Source organism: Macaca nemestrina, chromosome 18 (genome assembly GCF_043159975.1).
Source record: "Macaca nemestrina isolate mMacNem1 chromosome 18, mMacNem.hap1, whole genome shotgun sequence".
Taxonomy (NCBI): Eukaryota; Metazoa; Chordata; class Mammalia; order Primates; family Cercopithecidae; genus Macaca; species Macaca nemestrina.
In genome coordinates, this window is record NC_092142.1 from 29,258,412 (window position 1) to 29,272,984 (window position 14,573).

General features: G+C 50.6%; 1 protein-coding gene across 5 annotated transcripts in view; it reads left to right on the forward strand.

The window, feature by feature from the left end:
• Positions 1-3,242, forward strand: part of LOC105482963 (integrin subunit alpha M) — an 80,488-nt gene extending 77,246 nt beyond the window's left edge. For 3 of the 5 annotated variants that reach the window (XM_011743478.3, XM_011743479.3, XM_011743482.3), the window contains 5 exons: positions 29-115; positions 259-372; positions 455-556; positions 1,156-1,266; positions 1,678-3,242. In XM_011743478.3, coding sequence (XP_011741780.2) covers positions 29-115; positions 259-372; positions 455-556; positions 1,156-1,266; positions 1,678-1,749 — 486 coding nt within the window. In that variant the 3' untranslated portion in view covers positions 1,750-3,242. The remainder of the gene's footprint in view (positions 1-28; positions 116-258; positions 373-454; positions 557-1,155; positions 1,267-1,677) is intronic. The other 2 variants (XM_011743480.3, XM_011743481.3) reach the window with 1 other exon arrangement.
• Positions 3,243-14,573: the final 11,331 nt, after the last annotated feature.

Here is a 14,573-nt window from a genome sequence, read left to right on the forward strand (position 1 = left end):
CCCCTTCTCAGTGCGTCTCTTTCCTCAGAGCCTCTCGAGTACGTGCCACACCGAGGAAATACTTCCCACCCCTCACACCGACTTTCTGGCTAAGCTTCGGAAGGACCCAGTGGTGGTGAGAAGCTAAGTCAGTCCCAGGGCCATATGGAGACCCAGCGCGCTTCCCTGCTGCAACCTGTATGGTCTCTGAGCACATGGGGAGGGGTGTTCTTTGCCTTCTGCTTCCTTACCCGTCCCCTCCCCTCCTGCATTCCCCAGAACTGCTCCATCGCTGTCTGCCAGAGAATCAAGTGTGACATCCCGTTCTTTGGCATCCAGGAAGAATTCAATGCCACCCTCAAAGGCAACCTCTCGTTTGACTGGTACATCAAGGTGTGTGGGGTCCTGATGCTTCGCCGGGCACAGGCGTGGTGCTCAGGGCCCAGGTGCAGTGCACACCCGCTCTCTTCCACAGACCTCGCATAACCACCTCCTGGTCGTGAGCACAGCTGAGATCATGTTTAACAATTCCACGTTCACCCTGCTTCCGGGACAGGGGGCGTTTGTGAGGGCCCAGGTACCTGTCTTGGATGCTGAGGAACTATTGGAGGGAGAGGGGCTGGGCTTGTGGAGATCTCTGGGGGAGGGGAGAGAGAGACACAAAGAGAGAGGGAGAGAGAGACACAGCAACAGAGAGACATAAGGAGAGAGACAGACATAAAGAGACAGAGACAGAGAGATAGAGACAGAGGGAGCAACAGATACAGAGACAGACACAAAGGAGAGAGAGAGAGACAGAGACAGTGAGAGATGGAGATAGAGACAGATAGAGATGGAGACAGAGACAGATACAGAGCGAGACAGAGACAGGGAGAGATGGAGATAGAGACAGATAGAGATGGAGACAGAGACAGATACAGAGCGAGACAGAGACAGAGACAATGAGAGATGGAGATAGAGAGACAGAGAGAGGCAGAAAGAGAGAAAGATAGAGGACAGAGAAACCGAGGGAGGAGGGAGAGGAGGGAGAAGAGGTGGGGGAGGAGGACTGAGGGCTGGGATTCTGGGGGACTTGAGGAGGGGTTCCCCACTTGATTCAGGGGTGCACACGGTGTGAATGGGGAACCTCCAGATATCCGGAGTCGTCTCCCCTGACGTCCCTCCTTCCTCCCCCAGACAGAGACCAAAGTGGAGCTGTTGGAGGTCCCCAACCCCTTGCCGCTCATCGTGGGCAGCTCTCTGGGAGGGCTGCTGCTCTTGGCCCTCATCACCGCCGTGCTGTACAAGGTGCTCCCCTCCATTCCGCCACCCCTCCCTTCCTCCTCTCGGGCCTTGCGCTGCAGCTCCATGCCTCAGTTTCCCCGGCGGGGCTGCCAGCTCTGTGACTGGGGCGAGTCCGGGAGTCTCTCTGCGCCTCAGTCTCTTAGGGAGGGTGGCCAGGTTCATGCGCAGGGCGCGCTGAGAACGCCCCAGGTACAGACTCCACCAAATGCAGAGTCGCCCTCCTTGTTGTAGTTTCTGTTTCTCTCCAGGCCCTGAAGCGGATGTCACTCTCCTCCCGCCCCGCCCTCCTGGGTCCCTTCTGTCTCTGCCACGTGCTCTGGGACCCGTGCTGGCCCTCCCACCCCCTCCCCCTGGTCTGCAGAGTCGCCCTCTCCCTGGCTGTTGTCACCCTCACTGCCCTCCTCTGCCCCACAGCTCGGCTTCTTCAAGCGGCAGTACAAGGACATGATGAGTGAAGGGGGTCCCCCGGGGGCCGTACCCCAGTAGTGGCTCCTTCCCGACCAACCGAGCTGCCTCTCCGTGGCCAGCAGGACTCTGCCCAGACCACACATAGCCCCCAGGCTGCTGGACACACCAGACGGCGAAGTCTCCCCAAGACAGGACCAGCTTGGGCTTACATTTGTGTGTGTGCAAGTGTGTATGTGCATGTGTGTGAGTGTGTGCAAGTGTCTGTGTGCAAGCGTGTGCACGTGTGCGTGTGCGTGCATGTGCACTCACATGTCCACGTGTGCGTCAAGTATGTGAGTGTGTCCAACTGTGTGTGCGTGTGTCCAAGTGTGTGCAAATGTGTGTAAGCGTATGCATATGTGTGTGCGTGTGTGTGAGTGCATGTGTGTGCTCAGGGGTGTATGGCTCACGTGTGTGACTCAGATGTCCTTGGCGTGTGGGTAGGTGGTGGCAGCGCAGCCTCTCCCGCAGAAGGGAACTGCCTGGGCTCCCTTGTGCCTGGGTGAAGCCGCTGCTGGGTTTTCCTCCCGGAGAGGGGACGGTCAATCCTGTGGGTGAACACAGAGGGAAACGCAGCAGCTCCTCTCCACTGAAGGAAGTGGGACTTCCTGTCGCCGGAGAGCCTGTGCGGCCTACGGGAGCCAGCGCAGCTTGGATGGAGATTCCGTGAGAAGCCGTGGGTGGAACCAGGAGCCTCACCAAATCCACTCCACGCCAGCGCTGATGCCCAGTAAAGATGTCCACTGAGGAATGATGAATCTCCCTTTATGGATTCATTTGTTATTTCAATGTGACTTTCATTTTTTCAATGGATAAGCCTGTCTATGGTACAAAAATCAAAAAGCATTCAAGAGTGTACAGTGAAAACTCTCCCTTTCCAGATATTCAAGTCACCTCCTTAAAGGTAGTCACGCTTGTGTTTTGAGGTTTCCCTCAGATTCCAGGCGGTGTGCAAATGTACACACGTGTGCACACACATACACCACACATACACACACACAAGCTTTTTTTTTTTTTTTTGAGACGGAGTCTCGCTCTGTCGCCCAGACTGGAGTGCAGTGGCGCGATCTCCACTCACTGCAAGCTCCGCCTTCCCGGGTTCCCGCCATTCTCCTGCCTCAGCCTCCTGAGTAGCTGGGACTACAGGCGCCCGCCACCGCGCCCGGCTAATTTTTGTATTTTTAGTAGAGACGGGGTTTCACCGTGTTAGTCAGGATGGTCTCGATCTCCTGACCTCGTGATCCGCCCGTCTCGGCCTCCCAAAGTGCTGGGATTACAGGCTTGAGCCACCGCACCCAGCCTACACACAAGCTTTTTTATACAAATGATAGCATACTTTATATTGGTCTGTATCTTGCTTTTTTCACTAATGTTTCTCAAACATCGGTTCATATTGACATAAATTACTTTTTCATTCTTTTATACCGCTGCATAGTATTCCATTGTGTGAGTGTACCATAGTGTATTTAACCAGTCTTCTTTTGATATATTATTTTCAATCTCTTGTTATTGCATCAATGCTGAGTTAATAAATCAAATATATGTCATTTTTGCATATATGTAAGGATAATTTATAGGATATGTTCCTGGAAGTTTGGGTTCTCCCAGAAGCAAACCCAAGAATTTGAGTGAAACAAGCATATTTAAGAGGTGGCAGGCCAGGCACGGTGGCTCACACCTGAAATCCTAGCATTTTGGGAGGTGAAGGTGTGAGGATGGCTTGAGCTCAGGAGTTCGAGACTAGCCTGGGCAACATATTGAGACCCTGTCTCCTGAAAAATTAAAAAAAAATTAGCCAGGCCTGGTGTTACGTGCCTGTAGTCACAGCTACTTCGGAGGCTGAGGCAGGAGAATTACTCGAGCCCAGGAGGTCTAGACTGCAGTGAGCCATGATTGCACCACTGCACTCCAGCTTGGGTGACAGAGTGAGATCCTTTCTCAAAAATAAACAAAATAATAAAATAAAGGCCGGGCACGGTGGCTTATGCCCCTGTAATTCCAGCACTTTGGGAGGCTGAGGCAGGTGGATCACCTAAGGTCAGGAGTTTGAGACCAACCTGTCGAACATGGTGAAACCCCATCTCTACTAAAAATACAAAAAAATTAGCCAGGCATGGTGGCAGGCGCCTGTAATCTCAGCTACTTGGGAGGCCAAGGAAGGAGAATTGCCTGAACCTGGAAGGTAGATGTTGCAGTGAGATATGATTGCATCACTGCACTCCAGCCTGGGTGACAGAGCAGGACTCCATCTTAAAAAAATAATAATAAATAAAAATAAAATAAAGAGATGACTCCAGGAAATACTAAGGAAGGGAAGGCTGCCAATAACAGGTGTATCATCCACAGAGAAGCTGCTGTTAGTTCCTGGAGCTTCATCCCACTGGGCAGTTCTGGGAGGCAGTGCAAACACGTGCCTCAGTATCACCACACCCAAGGGAGAAGACTGGAGTGCGTAGACACCGATTCCACTTAGCTATTGGATGAGGGCTGCTCTTGGTGGGGAGTGTTAATTTCATACCACTTCTGGCCTGCCCTGAGTGTGAGCAGAGCGGGCTCTTCTGGCCAGAGAAAGCGATACCAGTGCTGCCGGCTCCATGTCTGACAGGTGAACACAGCCCCTGGCACGGTCTTTTTGGTTCAGGTCAGGGCACCAGCAGCACTTGCAGCCAAGGTGTGTGCAAGTGACGTTTTGGTGGCGGCTTCCTCGGAGGGAGGACGCCCAGTGCCTGTCTCTCATACTTTGCAAACACAGTAAACACTACCCTGGCTGAACATACATCCTCTCTAATCCTCACACCAGTCCTTGGTATTTATATGAATTTCACTTATGAGGAAACCAAGGCTTAGATAGATCATACCGATTGCCTGAGTTCATACAGCTGAGAAGGAATGGAGCTAGGAATTGATCCCAGCTCTGCCTAGCTCTAAAGCTTTTCTCTTTTACTGTCCTGACAGCCTCAGAGGAATGGCCCCAGAGCAGGCATGAGGGAGTGTGGGGAGAGGGTGGCTGTTATTTAACTGTTATGATATTAGGTTAAAGTATATGAAATTGATGACATGTTTTTGGACTAAAATGGTTCTTTCTTTCTTTTTCTTTCTTCTTTCTTTCTTTCTTCCTTTCTTTTTCTTTCTTTCTTTTTCTTTCTCTTTCTCTTTCTTTTCTTTCCTCTCTTTCTCTTTCTTCTCTCTTTCTTTCTTTCTCTTTATTTCCTTCCTTCCTTCCTTCCTTCCTTCCTTCCTTCCTTCCTTCCTTCCTTCCTTCCTTCCTTCCTTCCTTCCTTCCTTCCTTCCTTCCTTCTTTCTTTTCTGTTCTTTTCTTTTCTTTTCTTTCTTTTCGGTGGAGTCTCACTCTTTCACCCAGACTGGAGTGCAGTGGCGTGATCTCAGCTCACTGCAACCTCTCCCTCCCGGGTTCAAGTGATTATCTTGCCTCAGCCTCCTCAGTAGCTGGGATTACAGGTGTGCACCACAATGCCCGGCTAATTTTTTTTTTTTTTTGTATTTTTGGTAGAGATGGGGTTCTGCCATGTTGGCCACACTGGTCTTGAACTCCTGACCTCAGGTGATCCACCTGCCTTGGCCTCCCGAAGTGCTGGGATTACAGGTGTGAGTCGCTGTGCCCGGCCAAAAAATGGTAATTTCATGATCTTCATTGAAATACAAGAAACTCATGACTTAGAGGGACACTTGTTCCACATGTGGCAGGAGGAGAGAGGGCTTACTCCTTAGGGAGGTGAAGGAAGGGTCCCCAAGGCAGGTGACACCTGACTGAAGCAGGGACAGAAGTCCTCCAGGCAGAGGGGAGGGCAGGGGAGGCTGGGAGAGTGGGCAGGGCTTGGGCACAAGTGCTTTACAAGCTGGAGCGAGGAGTCTCAATTTCACTCAAAGTGCAGTGAGATGCCCTGAAAAGGTGGCTGATGAGACAATGGCCCTTTGTATCTGTGGGGGTGACACAATACATGGTCACCTTTAGACGGTTCTTTCCTATTTCCTCGCCTGACTTAAATAAAATCTGTTACGAATTTCTCTCTTTCCTTATGTTGAAAGATAAAAGTCCTCAATATCTCCAGAAGTCCTGAATTGCTCTAGGAACGAGAGAGCTCCGTACCTCCAGTCGCCTGTCCTTTCACCCTCCATATCTGTAGTTGCCTGTCCTTGCAGCCTCCATGTCTACAGCCACCTGTCCTTGCAGCCTCCATATCTAGTCGCCTGTCCTTGCAGCCTCCATGCTGGTCCTTGCAGTCTTCGTACCTAGTTGCTTGTCCTGGCAGCCTCCATACCTGTAGTTGCCTGTCCTTGAAGCCTCCGCACCTGTAGTCGCCTGTCCTTGCAGCCTCCATACCTGTAGCCACCTGTCCTTGCAGCCTCCATGCCTGTAGCCGCCCGTCCTTGCAGGGTAGTTAAAGTCCCATGAGCTCAGAGTTCACCTCGGTGTCTTCGAATGAGAAGCTTGTGTTGAATTCAGCCAGATAGGAACTTTATGACGGGTTAGAAAAGTAAATCATTTCAAGTGACAAATTGCCCTAGCATGACCACAAAGTGACTAATACACAGTACCATAAATCTGGTAATAAGTGGCCAAGTCCAGGAATGTCTGTCTGCTTTTATTTTTTGGGATTTCTCGCTTCAGAGTAAATGAATCCCTTCAGTATCCACCCTCCTTTTCCTACTTAGAGTAGAATCTTAATCTGGGCCACCATGGGAGATGGTTACAGTTCTGACCCCCAGTGAGTGGTGCTTCCTGGCCCCACACCCTTGCAGTGTGACATTGCTGCCCCTGACACCACATGGTGTGGCCTGTCTACCTCCTTGAATCTGGGCTGGTCCTGTGGTTTGCTTTGATTAATAGAATACAGTAGGAGTGTGATCGTGTGAGTTCTGGAGCCTCGACCTTTAGGAGCACAGCAGCTCCTGCCCTGCACCCCTCGGAATGCTGAGGCCACTGCGCCGTGATCCATATGGCCCACTGGAGAATGAGTGGCCTCATGGAGGAGACAGCGGAGGCCACTGCCACTGTGCATGCGTGAGGCCACTGTGGTCCTTCCATCCAGCTGTCCAATACCTGCAGCCACTGGACAGTCCCACAGAACTGCATGGATTGTCACCTCATGCAATTGTGAGAAATAATCGATTGCTGATGTCTCGGTCCTGCGTGGTGGTTTGTTATGCTGCAATGGATATTGCATTTAGCCCCTTAGTTACAGGGTACATCTCCCCGCCTCCTGTGCAGCTAGCGTGGCTGCCTGGCGAGGTTCAGGCTGATGGGATGTGAGCAGCAGTGAAGTGAGCAACTTTGGAGCCAGGTCCTTTGAGAAAAGAAGTGTCCTTTCTTTTCACCATCTTCCCACTGGCTGGAGTGTCGGCATCACAGTGCACCATTTTGGACCTCGAAGATGAGTTTGACATCGAAGAATGCAAGAGTGGAACAGAGGAGGCTGGGTCCTGCCTCTGCGGAGGCACCATGTCAGCCCTGGACTCCATATTCTCATGCCATTATAGGAAAGAGACGAGAACACTGGTCTTGTTGAAAACACTATTACTCAGAGCCTCTGATACAGCGTTTATCTGTGTTGTAACTGATATCACCACCTTCCCCAAGATTCTGTTCTCCTATCTGTGGTAAAGCCTGAAGTCTTCTTCTTGTTCTTCTTTTTCTTTTTTTAGACAGTGTCTCGCTCTGTTGCCAAAGCTGGAGTGCAGTGGCATGATCACAGCTCACTGCAACCTCGAGCTCCTGGGCTCAAGTGATCTCCCACTTCAGCCTCCGCAGTAGGTGGAACTCTGTAGTTCCATGTGCCACCATGCCTGGCTGATTGTTTTATTTTTTTGTAGAGACGGGATCTTGCTATGTTGCCCAAACTGGTCTTGAATTCCTGGCCTCAGGTGATCCTTCCTCCTTGGCCTCTCAAAGCACTGCGATGACAGGCATGAGCTGCCACTCCCGGCCTCTGAAGGCCTCTTGATGGTGCAGCTACCCCAGCCCCTAGCATTTCAATACCTTTCCTCTCACGATAAGGCCAGCACTCAAAATAGAGAGTCCCCAAGATGGTCACAGGTGCAGTTATGTTTTCTCCCTGTGTAGGACCTTCTGTGATGAGCCCACGTGGCTTGGTCTCTAGGGATTTACCCTCCACCTCTGAGAGCACTGTGGGGTAGGTCCCCCACCTTCATCCCTTCCCACCTGGTGGCAGGATGACTTCAGAGAGAAATAGGCCATGATCTGTCCCCCTGCAGATGCATGAGAAAGCTACTAGAAAGGTGCTTCCCTCCCTCTCTGCAGTGATTCCCAAGAGACGTGTGCCCGGATGGTGTGGATTTCCCTTTCCCAGGGAAAACACCTGGGCTTTGCTTTTGGAGATGCTTAACTCGTAATCACTTCCAGTTCAGAAAAGAGATTGTAAACTCGCAGTCTCTGGGCCAAATCCAGTTCTCAGGTTTTATTTGACCCACACAGTCTTGTTTGTTGGTTTTTGATTAGTTGTTGACGTTTTAAACTTGAGGGATTTCTGAGAGGAATCTGTATTTATAGCTTTTCTTGAAAAAGTGGAGGCCAGTCATGGTGGTGCAGTTCTGTAATCCCAGCATTTGGGAGGCCAAGGAGGGTGCATTGCTTAAGCCCAGGAGTTCAAGAGCAGACTAGCCTGAGCAACATAGCAAGATCCGTCTCTTAAAAAAAAAAACAAAACAAAAAAAAGGGGCCAGGTTCAGTGGCTCACACCTGTAATCCCAGCACTTTGGGAGGCTGAGGCTGGTGGATCACCTGAGGTCAGGAGTTTGAGACCAGTCTGGCCAACATGTCAAAACCCCATCTCTACTAAAAACACAAAAAATTAGCTGGGCGTGGTGGCAGGTGCCTGTAATCCCATCTACTCAGGAGGCTGAAGCAGAAGAATCGCTCGAACCCAGGAGGTGGGGACTGCAGCGAGCCAAGATCAGACCATTGCACTGCAGCCTGGGCAACAAGAGTGAAACTCCATCTCAAAAACAAACAAACAAAAATTAGCCAGGTGTGCTGGTGCACACCTGTGATCCCAGCTACTCTGGAGGCTGAGGTGGGAGGATTGCTTGAGCCCAGGAGGTCAGTGCTGCAGTGAGCTATGATGGCACCACTGCACTCCAGCGTGGACAACAGAACAATACCCTGCCTCAAACGGGGGTAAAAAAAAGAAAGAAAGAAAAAGAAAAACTGAAATGTTTGGCAATATGAGGCTACAACAGAACCGCCCTATGAGGCAGGACACGGCTCTCCAATCACTCCGGTCCCCCAACTCCACATAGCACTCTGGCCCCTGAGCCTGGGCAGTTGTTTTTGAGGTGACTTTTGAGACCCTGGCTTCCTCTGTAGCTCAGTTTCTGCTCCAGCCCACCTCCCCATCTTGAACCTCACATTTCCGAGGTGAGCCACACTTCGGGTGACCAACACCCTTCTGAAAGTGAAAGGCATTCTGATTAGTAATTACCGGAGAAGCCCGGCTTCAGCATGGCCTATCTGGGAAGGTCGGGACCTGTCTGGTTCCCCTAACTCCCTCTCACCTCTCAACCTTTGCCTATGCTGTATCCTCTGCCCAGAACTCACTTCCTTTTCTCGTTCACCTGACCCCTGCCTCAGCGGAAGTGATCTTCCTCCAGATCCTCTTGATCCCCTAGCTGGGAGAAATTCTGCCTCTTGCTTGCTGCCATGGCAACCTGCATTTCTTTCCCTGGAGACTGTACATTCCGAGGGGACAGGAAGCCCCATCGCACCCCTAGACCCTAGGACAATACCTGGAACATGTAACAAACAATTGCTGAGAAAGGGAATGAATGAATGAACAGACTTGGGTTTCCCCAGCTGCCTATCCTCTGTGCCCTCTTTGAGGAGAGACAGCTCTCAGACATCTGTTTCCCTTCATTCTAACATGTCTTTACGACCATACAGCACCCAACGGGGCCATTTCACATTTTCATTTCTTTCTTTCTTTTTTTTTTTTGAGACAGGAGCTCTCTCTTTCACCCAGGCTGAGTGCAGTGGTGTGATCACAGCTCACTGCACCCTTGATCTCCTAGGCTCAAGGGATCCTCCTGCCTCAGCCTCCTGAGTGATTGGGACTACAGGCCCACATTACTGTGCTAGTCTAATTTTTTATTTATTTTTTTGAGACAGAATCTCGCTCTGTCATCCAGGCTGGAGTGTAATGGTGCAATCTCAGCTCACTGCAACCTCCGCTTCCTGGGTTCAAGCAATTCTCCTTCCTCAGGTTCCTGAGTAGCTGGGATTACAGGCACCCACCACCACGCCTGGCTAGTTTTTGTATTTTTAGGAGAGACAGGGTTTCACCATGTTGGCCAGGCTGGTCTCGAGCTCCTGACCTCGTGATTTGCCCACCTTGGCCTCCCAAAGTGCTGGGATTGCAGGTGTGAGCCACTGTAACCGGCCAGTACTAGCCTGATTTTTAAATTTTTTTAAAGTCAGGGTCTCACTGTGTTGCCCAGGACAGTCTCGAGCTCCTGAGCTCAAGTGATCCTCCTGCTTCTGCCTCCCAAAGTGCAGGGATTACAGGAGTGAGCCACTGCACCTGGCACACTTCACATTTTCTAGAGCCCAAGAGACCGAATATACAAAGGGATAGTGGCCAGACCAGACATAAAAATAGACATCTGCCCCAAAGCCTGCCGCAACCAGCCCAGAAGGCCTATCAATAACTAACTATCAGCCCCATGTCCAGGACTTAATCAATTACTGATAGCTTCCCTAGTTTTTGTCCCTGCTTCTAACTTAGGACCAACCAGACAAAGCCAAATATGTCCCCCAGTCAATTGCACAGGATGCCTGCTTCCAGTGAGCGACGTACAGCCTCCCACGCCAGCAGCTTCTACTTGGGGCATCCCTGAAACCTTCCCATTTTCCACTACAAAGCTTTCCTACTGTGCTGCCCATTTTTGAGTCTCTGCCAAAACGCAAGTGATGGCGACTGACTCCCTTGCTAGAGCCAGCTCTGAATGAATAGGCTTTGCCTGTTCTTGTTTGGTTGATCTTTGTGTCTTTCTGCAATCATCTGGTCCAGCTACTGTGATAAATAGATCAATAGAGCAACTTCCTTTCTGCTTCCTCTGTGGGCATTCCCATCTTGGCGCAGACTTGAACAAGTGCTAGAATCCTTCCCTTTATCTGCCCCCCATCCCCCACTGCCATTAAAGGATAAGATCCCTCTGCAGGCTGGGCTGAGTGAACGTGAACAGGATGCATTGGTTGCCAAGTTCTGCCACATACGCATTTGCCTGTTGAGACCAATCGTGCTACCATGCCAGGGCCAGGAAAGAGAAGCTGAGTGGGATGACCCCGCCTTACTCCTCCTCTTTGGAATTCTCCCTCTCTTAATTCACACAGGCATCTCCAGCCCAGCCCCTCCCAGGCACGGCCACACTGACTCAAGTTCTCGCAGAGACCCTGGATGTCTGCCCTGTTCTATTCTCTCACCCCACCTTCCTAGGGATTCCCTTGCTACCTTCTTTTACCCTAAAAAGGGATTAAGATGAAATCATTCTGTGGTCACTAGATGTTGTCGTGCCTGAGACAGAGCGGGGACCCCTCTTAGAGGCCTGCTGGGTTCCCCAACACATGGAAATAAAGAAAAATCTTGAGTTTCTTCAAGGAGAATTCTAGATGCCTTGCTAATCCAGAGAAGTATATGAGCAGCCTGGTAAGCAGGAAGATAGTAGTCACTTCAAACAAGAAAGTGAGAGCCACAAGATGTGTGGTTCCCCAGAAAACCAAGGGTTTTAACATACATCCCTGAGTTGTTTTTCAGAAACCTGGACCCCCACTGTATTAGTCCGTTCTTGCATTGCTACGGAGAACTACCTGAGACTGGGTAATTTATAAAGAAAAGAGATTCAATTGGCTAATGGTTGGTTCCTCATGCATTACAGGCAGCGTGGCTGGGGAGGCCTCAGGAAACTTACAGTCATGGTGAAGGCAAAGAGGAAGGAGTCATGTCTTACAGGCTGGAGAAGGAAAGAAGAGAGAGCAGGGCGAGATGCTACACACTTTTAAACAACCAGAACTTTTGATAACTCACTATCATGAGAACAGCAAGGGAGAAATCCGCCCCCATGGTCCAATCACCTCCCACCAGGCCCCTCCTCCAACACTGCAGATTACAATCCAACATGAGATTTGAGTGGGGACACAAATCCAAACCATATCACCCCCAAATGGAAAATGCCATCTGCTGGTATGTAGGCCACTGATAATGGAACTGAAGACTGAACTCTGATCACTATTCTTTGCTCTAAATTTCTTCCTGAGGGCCCTGGAGAGACAGTCACTCCCATAGGCCAGACCTTAACATTCCTTCCTGCTGATCCCAAGTTTTTAGTCAAAGCCTTGCTTCCTTAACCAATTGCAAATCAAAGAATCTTTGAACTCATGTATGACTTGTAAGCCTTGCTTCAAGATATCCTAGCTTTTTAGGCCAAACTAATGTATAACCTCCAGGTATTGGTTTATGATTTTGCCTATAACTTCTGCTTTCCTGAAATGTACCTTGCCCTTAAAAACTCTTGCTTGGAGGGTTAACATTGGGTTAACACCAATTTCTCAGTTGCTGTGTTGGTGCTCAAGGTTCACAAGTGTCCCCAGTCTCTGGGGAATGGTCTTGGCTGCAGGGGAGCCGCAACTTCTCCTGGGTGGCAGTAGGATAAGCTGGAGGAAGCGGGGAAGAATGGCTGGTGGTCAATGACTGACCCACCCAGGGAGAACCAAGGGCCACACTTCAGCCTCAAGGAGGGACCCGTTCATGCTCACAGCTTCCGGGAACCAGGCTGGAGTCAGGGTCAGGGGAGAGCTCCCTGTACTTAGCCTCTTTCCCCACTCCATCCTGCTTTCTTCTCCTCATCTCTCCAACAATGGGCATTGGACACTGAGGAGATACAACCAGGCGTCAGTTCCTGTCTGTGGGTGTAGGACGGATGGGTGACGGGAGGGTGGATTTGTGTTTGGACAGGTGGATGGATGGAAGGATGGGGTGGTGGGTGGATGGGCAGATGGGTGGGTGGATGGGTGAAGAGGTGGATGGGTGGATGTAGGGGAGCCTCCACCTTCAAATGGAAGCCTTCAAATGGAAGATATGGGTGTTGTCACCAACATTGCAAACCCAAGCCCCCTTCTGTGACCACCTCTTTTCTATAATATTTCCTCTTCTCTCCCTTCTTCCTCGGTTTCTCAGTGACTTGTCTTCACTTCCCCTTTTCTCCTGTATGTCTATTTCCCTGAATTTAAGTACAAATTAAATCCATATTCTTCTCATTCTGGTGAAATTGCTTGCCAGCGTGGGAGTCTGAGCAGGTACAGCCCTCATTTCTTCCTGGGTTTTGCCAGCAGGAGGTCCCTCCTCCTTTTTCCCTTTGCTCGTGACCCAGCATTTCCCTGTCCGCCAGGGATGCGTTGGCCACGTTCCCCAACTTCTCATTGCTTTTCTCTGCTTGACTTGTTTCCTGTTGCCTGTCACTCAAGTTAAATCCTTGTTTTATTCTAAATTCGCACCGATTCAAGTTAGTTTACCTCTTAGGCGACTCCTGCTTTGCTCCAGATGGCTTCTGATTCATGCAATTATTGAGCAGGTCTGTGGGTGAGCGGGCTGAGCATTTTGTCCATTCGCTTCAAACCTGTGCAGTCTCTCCTTCACCTACCCATCTACCTGTTCATCCACCCACCCATCTACCCATCCACTTAGCACCCCATCCTTCCATCCATCCACTTGTTCACCCACCCACCTACCCATCTACCCATCCACCCACCACCCCATCCCTCCACCCATCCACCTGTTCACCCACCCACCCATCTACCCATCCATCCACCACCTCATCCTTCCACCCATCCACCTGTTCACCCACCCACACACCCACCCATCTACCCTTCCACCCATCCACCTGTTCACCCACCCATCTACCCATCCACCCACCACCCCATCCTTCCCCCCATCCACCTGTTCACTCACCCACCCACCCACCCATTTACCCGTCCACCCTCCACCTCATCCTTTCATCCATCCACCTGTCCACACACAAACCCATTCACCCTCGCATCACCCATCCATCCTACACCCACAGACAGGAACTGACCCCTGGTTGTATCTGCTCGGTATCCAATGCCCATTGTTGGAGAGACAAGGAGAAGTGAGATGCAGTATCTCCCTTCAATGAACTCTCATCTAGAGAGTGTCACCTTTTATTCTTCACTGAGAAAGACTGATTATTAACTTCCCATCCCCCACCCTTAGCTTAGAACAATTGCAGCAAATGCTGTTTCCCAGGCACATAATTGAGCTGCAATAGTGACTGGGACTGGAACTATCAGATCCTTGTGTTGCCTGGATAACACTCTGCCATTCTTTCACTTCATTCATGAGCCAAGTATGGATTGTGTGCCTCCCATGTATCAGGCATTGTGTGAAGAACTGGGAATAAAAGGGTTAAAACTGCAGGGCATGGTGGCTCACACCTGTAATCTCAACACTTTGGGAGGCTGAGGTGGTGGGGGTGATTGTCTAAGGCCAGGAGTTCAAGACCAGCCTGGGCAACATAGCAAGACCCCCAACTTCACAAAACATTTAAAAATTATCTAGGCATGGTGGTGCACACCTGTAGTCCCACCTACTCAGGAAGCTGAATTGGGAGGATCACTTGAGCCCAGGAGGTTGAGGCTGCAGTGAGCTCTGATCACACCACTGCACTCCAGCCTGGGTGACAGAGTAAGACTTTGTTTCTGAAAAACAAAACAATAAAAGAAATGTTAGAAGGACACAGCCCCAGTGTGTGGAAGGCAGCAGTCCCTGCCCAGCCCCTGGCGCATCAGGCACTGCCTCATTCATCTCAAGCCTCTC